The following is a 12,485-nucleotide window of genomic DNA, read 5'->3' as shown; positions in this document are numbered from 1 at the left end:
AGAATGTTTTAGATTTTCATAAGACTTCAAGGTTTGTACATAAATAATAAAATAAGAATCTTTGAAAATCTATGGATTTTTTGGATACCTCTTGACTTATGGAGAGTTTTAAAAAGTCAAGTTTAAATATCACATCTGCCAAAATTTATGTTGAATACCAATAAACATATATAGAGTATATAAAAATTTAAATTGAATACATCTAAATTTTAAAATTCCATAAAAATCTTTTAAAATATAGATTGAATATACCCTCTCAGTTACTAGGCCATGGTGGGGGTCTAAAATTAATCTCCCGCGGAAGAGATTAATCCCGGGCCTTTCCTCCTACGACATCGTTTATGCCACACCTCATAAACCCTACTTTTCTTCTCGAACCCCAATTCTGTCCCGTCCTCTCTGAAATACTCGGAACACACACATCCATGGAGGAAAAACAAGAACCCTCAATTTCAACCTCGACTGAGAAAAATCAGCCAATTCTGTGTGAGGAGTGCAAAACAAAACCATCAAAGTACAAGTGTCCGGGCTGCTCTCTGCGTTCGTGCAGCCTCTCATGTGTCAATGCCCATAAACAACGTACTGCATGCACCGGAAAGAAACCAGTCGTCAATTCTGTCCCGTTGTCGAAATTCGACGATAATCTTATCCTCTCCGGTAATTGTTGATTTTTCGTCGGGCCTCCAATTTGTGAAAATGTTTTTTTTTCTTTCAAAGCAACTAATCTGTATTTAGCTACCTTTTAATCAATGGAATCATTAGTTTTCTTCTTCTTCTTCTTTTGTAGATTATAACATGCTGGAGGATGTTAAACGTATTGCTGAATCTGCTCAGAGGAAAAGAGTTAAGTTGTGTGGTGATTATCACTTTAGACTGCCCTTTCCCCTCAAAAGTCTTCGGAGTGCTGCTGGTAGTAGGAGGACGAGAATCCTATTTCATTCTAATGGAATGTCAAAGAGAGAAATGAACAAGACTTGTTACAACAACAGGTATTTGCAATCTCATCAGTGCTGTGGGATACAGTGTGTTTTGTTGTGGGATGTTATTGTTTATTTTAGTTTCTGTTCATGTTTAATTATTTCAGGAAACTGTTTTTAGAAATAACTTCTAAAAGTTCGTACAAGTTTACATGTGGTTTATCTTGTGTCATTCTTTCAACAGAGTATCTCTTTTCTCGGGTGACTATATATGCTGCCATTTGATATCTTGTTTGTTGAAACTTTTAACTCAGTTGACCTCAAGAGTTTATGCTAATGTTTGATGTTTTTTTCCAGGAAGAAATTCATATCATGGACCATTGAGTGGCGGTTTCATTCGACGGGTGTTGTGCTAATTGACCATGGGTGAGGATCTTTGTGATCAGATTTCAAAGAATTGTCTGTGAACTCTATATTTTTTTCTTTTTGTGAGACTATTTTTACCCCGTGCAGTTCATGCATATAGTTTTGTATCTCACATATGAGTTCTTCCACTGCAGAATACACGAGAATAGAACTTTCTCTTCGGTGATTGAAAATCATCTAAAGCCTGGCCCTTGGAACCATAAATTGAAACAATTTTGTGACGAGACACTGGATTCTCTTAAATTTTTCATCCGCAAATTTCCAAAGGTTTTCTTTCTTTTGCATTATTTGCAACTCATGCTTATTTCATATCTGTTGTTAAATCTTGGGTAACTTTGCTACTTGATTTATTTCAACTATTTTCAAGTTAAAAGATTCTTGATATTGCAATACAACTTACCTTGGTAGACTTATATTTGTTATTACCCTTAATAATGTTTTCTTAATTGCAGGGGCCGAAATCACCATTTCGTCAATTGAACATGAAAGCTCCAATTCGTGACCAACTAGCAAATATGGTCATTTTAGAGTTCCCCGTTGTCTATGTGTTCTTACCTTCACATAGCTATGATTTTGAAGTGATAACTAATTCAATTCCAATTAAAAGGGAGATTAAAGAGTCTGCTCGTAATGATCGCCCGAGTCCTAAAGGTGTGACATTTAAGGTCGAAGAAATCGAAGATGGGGGGGCTTCAGAACCTCATGTTTCCCATCTCACAAACTGTGCCTATGGGAACAGTAAGACCAAGAAAGAACCAAAATACTCAGTTGAGAGCCCATTAGCTGTAAGAGTGGTGAAGCAAGCCCAATCCATCTTCCAAAGTGATACATGCACCAGGGCCACTCAAGATGGTAATGAAGGCAGCAGCTTCAGCACAATGCAGTTTGCTCCATTTGATGATATAGATTTTGAACTCGAGCCAGGTTTACTCGACGTGTACTCAAATCTTTTTTCAGAAACCAATATTGACAAGTTGCTTGATTTTGGCTCAGTGTTAGCTTATGAGCCCAAAAATTTGGAAGCTGAAACGTTTTTGTTGGACGAAGAACTGGAAGAAGGAGAGATAGCATAATTGCAGCCTATGCCTCTTCGCCTTGCAACTCTAGAAATACTCTGATGTGCATTAATGATCTGAGTTTCCGTACATATCAGTCCTCTATATGGACATTGCAGCAGACTGAAATTTCGGTCTCTGTGAACTGAAAGAGGTAAACCTTTTGTGTCTGATTGGCATTCCAAAGGCTGAAGGTTCGGCAACGTGGGGAGACAATTTTGTGGCAATAACGAATCATTGGCGTTATGTTATAATCTTTCTTGAGCTTTGGTATTTATTTAGACATGGTTCTCGACGAGTAATTTATGAATATGAAGTTTTGCATGTAATCAATCCCTCGTCTCTGAATTTTTTAAGGAAGAATGCCCTGTAATATTGTCCGCGAGCTTCATTTTTTTTTAGGGTGGTGTTACTGAGAAGTTGGCTGCTGTCGAGAGATGTTCAAGTGTACCAAGGCTTTCCTTGCAACAATAGTTTCAGCATTAAAGTGGTTCCACGTCTGTGTTATATGCAATGCATGATCAAATTTCTCTCTAGTGAAAACAAGAACCTCTTTATACAATTATAATCTCTTAAAAAGCTGAGTTTTTAAATTACAAAATAAAATCCATGATGTTGGGGGTTTATTTTAAAACTAATTCAAATTTCAAATTTCATTTCAAAACTAATTTTTAAAAAAAAAGTATTTGCAAAAGTAATGCAATCCGCGTTCTGCGCGACGGATTTTTAGCGACGGAATATATTCAACAAACCGTCGCTAAAATCACATTCGCGACAGTTTTTAACATCCGTCGCTAAAATTGAATCGGCGAGGAGTTATAACCGTTGCTAATATTCGCGACGATTTAAAAACCGTCGCTAATTTCGAAATTTTGAAATTCCCAACCAAAAGAAAATGGTTCGGATATCGGATTATATATTTCTAAAACAGAAAACCGAAATAAAAAATCGAAAACATAACCCAACCGACCGATGAACACCCTTACCGACAATATGTGAACCTCAAAAGACAAGTCTCGATCTTTAAAATTTATATTAATTTCTTACCCACATTTTTTCACATCCTCATAAGAGATATGACAAAAATTCATGTGAAACAGTCTCACGAGTCTTATTTTCTGAAGTTCACATATTGTGGGTAGGGGTGTTCATCGGTCGGTTGGTTTATGTTTTCGGTTTTTTCGGTTTTCTGGTTTAGAAATATATAATCCGATATCCGAACCATTTTCTTTCGGTTCGATTCGATTTTCTACCAAAACGGTTCGGTAATTTCGGTCGGTTAATTCGGTTTTAATATAATTATTTAAATTAATAATATAAATATATTGTAAAATATAATATGCTAATTTTTTACGTGTTTTCTTTGTAAAATATTTAAATATAATGTCTAAATTAATTAAACATTGTAATGGTCCAAAATTTCGAAATTGCGACGGTTTTAAACCGTCGCTAATGTTAGCGACAGTTATAACCTGTCGCAGATTCAATTTTAGCGACGGTTGTTAAAAACTGTCGCTAATTCATTTTAGCGACGGTGATCAGACGTGGCTCCACATATGCAGCGTCCGCGCTTACGAAGTACGGACGCTGCTCCACGTCCGCGCTTACCAAGCGCGAATTGCATTATTTTTGCAAATACTTTTTCTTTTTAAATTACTTTTGAAATAAAAATTGAAATTTGAATTAGTTTTAAAAAAAAAACCCATGATGTTGGTGGTTTCATGTATGAGTAGGTCTCTTATGAGACGGTCTTACGAATCTTTATCTATGAGACAGATCAATCTTACTTGTATTCACAATAAAAATTAATATTCTTAGCATAAAAAATAATATATTTTCATTGATAACTTAAATAAGAGATATGTCTCATAAAATATGACTTGTCGCAACTTGTTTTGCATTATTGGGGTTTTAATGGTTACTCTCTTAGAAGAATAATAAAAAGTGAAAACATGGTGGGTTTCGTGCTCTGATCCAAATTCAAGTCCATCAATTTTAAATGCTTAATTGTACACTAACAAATACGTTTTTCTTTTCTTTCTTTCTTTCTTTCTTTTTTTTTTACTTTTTTTTTTATTTTTGTGTTTCATTATGACATTCTTCAAAATTAAAGTCAATCAAAATACACAATCCAAATCAGTTTGTAAATACAAGTCCTTCAATTTTGACTTAATCAGATTGCGTTTAAATTGAAAGATTTGGAATTGATAAAGTATTTAAGTTAATAATTTGAAATGACTGTTTATGAATATAAAATTTACACATTGACTAAAAAATAACTATTAAAGTTTGAAATTCAAATGTAAAGTGGATTTAACCAAACAAATTAATTGATTTGTTGTTATATATTTGAAAACTCTATCCATCAATTGAAGTGCAATATCAATGCATTTGGAATAAGAAATTTAAAAGTGACAGATTTCAAATTTATTTGATTCATTGAATTCATTTAATCAAGTACATACCAAATTCATTTCATATCAATCGAGCACATGCATTGATGATTATGACAAATTTCAAACTCAATCAATATGAATATATGATGTGTAATAATTATCTTTGTAAGATATAGTAATCGAAACATGACGTCTGAGTTCTAATACAATTTAAAATACTTGAGCTACATAATTACCAATAGCTATAACTTTTGATAAAATGACAAGTTTTTTCCTAAAATATTATTTAAAGTTCATCTATCAAAGCAGAAGAGAAAGGTGTTATAAACTTATATCTCAATTATTGAGTGTTCAACGCCGACAAAGAACACAAGGGACCAAGTGAGCTTAGGGGAGGTTAAAATGTAATATTATAATTATGCAGCTGGATTCCAAGAGAGAAAAAAAGTTCACACGAAAAATAATTTAGCATTTGAAAATTCTAATTCTGCAGCCACAAAATAATAACTAAATAAAAATAGTAGTTTTCTTGTGAAACGGTCTCACGGATTTTTATCCGTCGGGTCAACTCTGCTAATATTTACAGTAATAAGTAATACTTTTGGCATAAAAAATAATATTTTTTTATAAATAACTTAAATAGGGGATCTATCTCATAAAATTGATTCGTGAGAGAATCTCACAAAAACTTGTATAATTAAAAAAATTATGGAAAATAGTTTATATATATATACCCCACAACATATCCAGTTCTTAGACACTTGACAGACAACAAGGCCCAAAAATTAGGGCTTTTACTTTGAGAATAGTGTTTAGAGGGGCCCAATATACAATGAGGCTTTACAATTAATTCATGGCAAACAAAATGGATGGTTATTGGTGGAGATGCATATCAGGTGAGATGTTGGGAATGGGAATGGACAATTATTTAAACAATTGAAATAATTAAATTATTAATAATAATAATATTTTCTGAAAATTACATTTAAATACACGTTTTATGTATATACAAAGATAAAATTTCATCCTCTTGGATATTTAAAATTTAAATTTTTTCCCTTGTAAGAAAATTATGATTCTTTTTCTTATAATTATTGTTTTTGTACATCAATTGTGGGAACCCGGACGCTAATCAAGTTCTTAATCATCATTGGGACTAATTAATCAATTATAATACAGGGTCTAAATTTTTTTATTTTTTTTAAATGCGAAACGTAGTGAAATCAAACTAATATACATATCAGTATAAAATACAATACAAGTCATGTACTGCATGCATTCAAAATAAACTAAGGTTTAACAACTAATGTCAAGTGCTCAAACCCTACTATACATCATAATCAAAGTCCGTAGTCTCCACTCTAATCACGATCTCTCTCTTCATCTCCTGGACCCTGATCCTGCCCCACCTGTAGTCATGTACACATACAAACAAGACAACAGCCGGATAATTCCGGTGAGACTAAATCCCAGTATAAATCAATGAAACATGCAATCATACAAACAAATATAAAGCATGTAATCAGGTAACAGATATATGTATCAAAATCTGAAACATAACCAATCATAAACTGTCGACAATGCTCATAACTCTGTCATTCAGACTAGCCTCAATCCTAGTCTAGGGATCCCGGTTTCCAAATGTGTTGTTCCTATATCGAATTCCGTAATAGAAGGAACTCTGTTCCTATTACTCGATATAACCAAATATGGTATTCCTATATCGAATTCCGTAATAGAAGAATTCCAATCCTATTACTCGATATAACCAAACATCCGGCGTCCTGACCTAACCGTCATGGACTGTAGCTCTATCGCTAATATCCCATCTTGAGACATCGTGCAATGTGCCCGTGGCGATTCCACCACTATCAGGCACTTCTGTCACAAGGTTACTCGTCTAATACCTGCTATCTATATTCAAGAGAACAAGTACATCAGTCAAATCAATGCAAATATCAATGCAATAAAGTAAAGTATGTGATTTAGGGAAACTCAAGTCTAAACCGACTCAAGTCGATCTCCCAGTACCACATTGACTTATACCTTTCTTTCGTCGGTTTCTGGCTCAGTCGAAGTCCTGAATTCACAGTCTGTCTGACAATGACAACATCAATAATCTCATGTCAATAGACCTTTCAAATCGATAACAATCTGATCAATCTTGATTTAATTCAAAATCAACGGCATAACGGTACAATTTCAATATCCCCGTCAATACAATATCCTCAAATCACAGTTACAATCCATAACCCATATCCAATACAATCCGTAATCCAATCACTATTCAAATCTGTCTGGTATAAATCAATATAACCCAGAAAATTCATAACAATTCCATAATCAGTCCGTTTCTTAATCTGACTTCGATTCTATGATGTCTAACATGTCAAGAACAACATATATGAGTTCCATTCAATTCTGACAATATCATAATTCTAAAACATGTCAAAACGTAGTAAAACTTACGTCCAGTTGTAGCCTACGTTTCTAGGAACTCAATACCGAAGTCGGATTCAAAATCAGACGGACGGATTTCTCGCAAAAGGCGTGAGGATTTTCAACACAATTCCTATGAACCTTCTCTCGATTTCTGCTGAATAATTTCGAAGGAATCCTACTATATATATCCATGCATGCATACGTCGAGGTGTCACAATCTTCGCAAAACACGTCGCACCGCGGGTGCGGTAGCTTCAAGACCGCGGGTGCGCTCATGCTTCGGCAGTCTTTTCATTTTCTGAATTTCCACGACCGCGGGTGCGGTCTTGTTTGCATCGCGGGTGCGGTCTTGCACCGCGGGTGCGGTCGTGTTTCTTACCGCGGGTGCGGTCTCAGTTTTTCAAAAATTTCTACCCTACTGGACATCGACCGCGGGTGCGGTCTAACCATGAGCGCGGGTGCGGTGTTGCTTCGGCAACACATTCTAAAATTCAAACTAAATTACCGCAGATTATCTTCAATCGTGTCTCAGTTGGCCCCTTCGTAATCACGTTAAATTATAAGTCAATAATCCTTTCTTAACAGTGATTAATTCTCGGGCATTACATTTCTCCCCCCCTAAGATACGATTTCGTCCTCGAAATCACAGGCATTTCATTCGTATCATTAAGGAGTATATATATTAAAGTCGAAGAAAATTTACATCAGTGAAATAATGCTGGGAATTCTTGTCTCATATCCGATTCAGTTTCCCAAGTAGCTTCTTCAACACCATGACGAGTCCATTGAACTTTTACAAGAGGAATCGTCTTTGTTCTGAGCTGTTTTTCTTGACGATCGATAATCTGGATCGGTTTCTCGACATAACTCAATGTCTCGTCCAGCTCGGTCTCGTCTGGCTGAATAACGTGAGAATCGTCAGGGAGATATTTCCGCAGCATTGATACATGAAAAACATCATGTATTCCAGATAATGAAGGCGGCAAGGCGAGTCGATAGGCACGATCTCCTATCTTTTCGAGAATCTCATAAGGACCCACATATCTTGGAGACAATTTCCCTTTCTTGCCAAATCTGACAACACCTCTGAAAGGAGAAATCTTCAGGAATACTCGGTCTCCTACCTCAAATACCAACGGTCGTCGTCTGAGGTTGGCATATTTGGCTTGTCGGTCCGGAGCTGCCTTCATTTTCTTCTGAATCAATTTCACTTTCTCAGTCATATCTCAGATCATATCAGGTCCGGTCTCAGGAACTTCAGAGATATCATCCCAGTAAAGAGAGGATCTGCATTTCTTTCCGTACAACACTTCAAATGGGGCCATCTCAATACTCGTTTGATAGCTGTTGTTGTACGAAAACTCGCAAAGTGGCAACGCATCTTGCCAGTTAGTGCTAAAATCAAGCACTACAGCCCTCAGCATATCTTCCAATGTCTGAATCGTCCGTTCTGACTGTCCATCAGTCTGAGGATGATATGCGGTACTCAGCTGTAACTTCGTACCAAGAGCTTGCTGTAAACTTTGCCAGAAGTGCGAAGTAAACCGAGGGTCACGGTCTGAAACAATCGACTTCGGCACTCCGTGCAGTCTGACTACTTCCTTGATATAGATATCGGCCATCTGATCATATCTGTACGTCATTTTGTAGGGAATGAAACATGCATATTTGGCCAATCGATCAATCACGACCCAAATCGCATCACAACCTCTGGAGGATCTCGGTAACTGTGTCACAAAATCCATGGAAATGTGATCCCACTTCTATTCAGGAATGGACAAACTCTGCAACAATCCTCCTGGTTTCTTTCTCTCCCGCTTTTACCTGTTGGCAATTCAGACACTTGGCTACAAATTCCGTAACATCAGATTTCATCTGTTTCCACCAATACTGTGTCTTTAAATCATTATACATTTTCCTGCCACCAGGATGAATGCTAAAACGACTGTTGTGCGCTTCTGACAGTATTCGCTGTCTCAAATCCGAAACATTCGGCACAACCAAACGATTATTCACATACAAAATACCATTTCTCACCTGATATTCCGATCGATGTCCCGCTCTGACCATTGCAATCGAATTCTGTATGTTTTGATCAACCTTCTGTGCCTCTTTAATTCTCACTATCAATGCCGGTTCAACTCGAATCGCACATAATCTCAGAAGCTGACGATCTGTTTCAAAAGCTAATCCAGAAAAACAGCAGTCTTGCATCAAATTCGAGACACCTATCGTCGATAAGGATAGTGCACATACCTTTCGACTCAGCGGATCTGCTGCTGCGTTGTATTTCCCTGGATAGTACTTGATTTCACAATCAAAGTCTTTCAGTAAATCCAGCCATCTCCGCTGTCTCATATTCAGCTCTGATTGCGAAAATAGATATTTCAAGCTTTTGTGATCAGAATATAATTCGAATTTCTCACCGTACAAATAATGCCGCCATATCTTCAATGCAAAGACTATGGCTGCCAATTCAAGATCATGAATTGGGTAACGAGTTTCATGGGGTTTCAGCTGTCTCGAGGCATAAGCAATCACATGCCCCCGCTGCATCAAAACACAACCCAATCCTCGATGAGATGCATCACAATAAATAACAAAGTCACCAGTACCTGAATGAATCGTCAACACAGGCGCACTGGTTAACTTCTTTTTCAACTCCAGAAACTGGATTCACAGTCTTCTGACCAAACAAACGGAGCATTCTTCTGAGTTAACTGCGTAATCGGTTTGGCAATACTCGAAAAATCTTTAATGAATCGACGATAATATCCTGCCAAACCCATAAAACTGCGAATCTCTGGCACAGATGTAGGTCTAGGCCAACTAATCACGGCTTCAACCTTACTGGGATCAACTGATATACCGTCTCCCGATATAATGTGACCCAAAAACACAACCTGTTTCAGCCAAAACTCGCATTTCGACAATTTAGCATACAGTTTCTCTGCCCTCAAAATTCTCAAAACAGTCCTCAGATGATTAGCATGCTCAATCATATTCTTAGAATAGATCAATATATCATCAATGAATATGATCACAAAATCATCCAAATATTTCTGAAAGACGCGGTTCATTAATCCCATAAATACCGCCGGTGCATTCGTCAAACCAAATGGCATGACAATAAATTCATAGTGTCCATACCTGGTTCTAAATGTTGTCTTAGAGATATCAGAGTCCCTGACTCTCAGTTGATGGTATCCAGATCTCAAGTCGATCTTGGAATATACAGATGAACCCTGCAACTGATCAAACAAATCATCAATACGAGGCAATGGATACTTATTCTTTACCGTTGCCTTGTTCAGTTGCATGTAGTCGATACAAAGTCTCATCGACCCATCCTTCTTTCTCACGAACAGTACTGGAGCACCCCAAGGAGATACACTCGGTCTAATATACCCCTTGGCCAGTAAATCCTCCGACTGTTCCTTCAACTCTTTCAATTCGATCGGTGCCATCCTGTATGGAGCCCTAGAAATCGGAACTGTTCCTGCCATTAACTCAATGCTGAAGTCTATCTCTCTAATCGGAGGTAATCCAGGAATCTCATCTGGAAAGACATCAGCAAATTCACACACCACTGGCAAATCCGCCAATGATGGGCTCGATTTCAGTAAATCAACTGAATATACCAGGAATCCATCCGCTCCCTTCTGCAATAATCGAGTCATATTCATTGCAGATATCAAAGGAATTCTAGCACGAGAACCCTTACCATAAAATTTCCACTATCCCGCCATCTCAGGTCTGAATCGAACTATCTTGTGGAAGCAATCGACTGTAGCTCGGTACTTGGTCAACATGTCGATACCGACAATACAATCAAAATCAGATAAACCAAGCACAATACAGTCTAACTCAATCGTATGCCCATCGTATTGCAGTGTACACGATTTAACAGATTTTACTGATATCAAACATGTTCCTAACGGAGACGTAACAGACACTACTGCAGACAATGACTCAATAGGCAAAGAATGCATCAACGCAAATCGCTCAGATATAAATGTATGAGATGCACCAGTATCAATCAGTACATATGCAGGATAACCAGAAATAAAACAGTTACCTGCCACAACATCATCAGGTGCATCCTGTGCCTGCTCCTCGGTCAAAGCAAAAACTCTGGCATGCTGTCTCGGAGGCTGGCTCACTGTCTGGCCCCCTCCTGGCCTCTGCTGTGAGTGAGTAGGCGGTGCTGGCTGAAAAGTATGAACGGCAGATGGTCGTCTACCTGCCCGAACCACTGATCCCGATGACTCAGCTGCCTGGGATCCCTGGGCACTCCTCTGGGGACACACTCGAGCAAAGTGTCCCTGTTGTCTACAGATACGACAGCTGCCAATCACTCCTCGGTACTGATCTATGGAATTCCTCCCTCCACAAGTACCACAGTACGGTCCTGTATAATTCTGGCCCTGACTAATCTGTCTCGAGCCGCTTGAACTGGACGAGCTAGTTCCTGATTTCTTGAATTGCTTCCCTCTAGCCCTCAAGAAGGTGGTGGTTGTTGTTGTCCCGGTACTGGAAGCACAAATGAAGCCTCTCTCTGCCTCATCAGTCCTGCTTCGGCTCCCTTGGCTCTGTTCAAGGCATCGGTAAAATTGTTTGGTCTCCCGGTATTCACCAAGGTAAAGGTTTCAGGATTTAGGCCATTTATGAACTGGTCCGCAACGGCCTCATCATGTTCAGCTACGTGGGGAGCAAATCGGAGCAATGTAGAGAACTTAGCCACATAGTCCTCAATGTTTAGCTGGTCCTGTCTCAAGTTTGCGAACTCGGCTCCCTTGTCCTTCCTATAAGATACTGGAAAGAACCGTAGATAAAATTCAGACTTAAACACATTCCATGTAATGGCCGTACCTCGTTGTTCCAATGCCCGTTTCGTCGTGATCCACCAGTGTTTAGCAACATCATGCAATTGGTGTCCGATCAGTTTCACCCTCTTTTCCTCCGTATAATCCAAAGATTCGAACATCGCTTCAATATCGTCCAACCAACTTTCACATTCCACGGAATTCTCCGTACCTTTCAAAGTCGGTGGACGGAAAGATTGAAATCTTTTCAATAGTTTCTCCATCGGTGTAGGAGTCACATCCATGGGAGGATTCGATGTACTCCCCTGTTCTGGTATTCTTCTCGGAGGCATATCTGAAATCAAAAGGATTAGCAACCCCAACCCAAAGTTCTATTTCAGTCCTCCTCCGATCATCTTACTGCTGATCCAGAATCGGCTCTGA

At 38.1% G+C, this 12,485-nt stretch overlaps 1 protein-coding gene across 1 annotated transcript; it reads left to right on the top strand.

Annotated features, from left to right (window-relative positions):
* Positions 1-324: 324 nt before the first annotated feature.
* LOC140814810 (uncharacterized) lies at positions 325-2,892 on the top strand. Its single transcript, XM_073173907.1, has 5 exons — positions 325-657; positions 788-989; positions 1,275-1,343; positions 1,478-1,610; positions 1,796-2,892. The coding sequence occupies exons 1-5, from the start codon at positions 342-344 to the stop codon at positions 2,414-2,416; spliced, it is 1,341 nt and encodes a 446-aa protein (XP_073030008.1). The 5' UTR covers positions 325-341; the 3' UTR covers positions 2,417-2,892.
* The last annotated feature ends 9,593 nt before the right edge of the window (positions 2,893-12,485 follow it).

The sequence above is a fragment of the Primulina eburnea genome, chromosome 15 (genome assembly GCF_022965805.1).
Source record: "Primulina eburnea isolate SZY01 chromosome 15, ASM2296580v1, whole genome shotgun sequence".
Lineage (NCBI taxonomy): Eukaryota > Viridiplantae > Streptophyta > Magnoliopsida > Lamiales > Gesneriaceae > Primulina > Primulina eburnea.
Note: the sequence above shows the minus strand (reverse complement) of the source record. Positions and strands in the feature narration are given on the sequence as shown.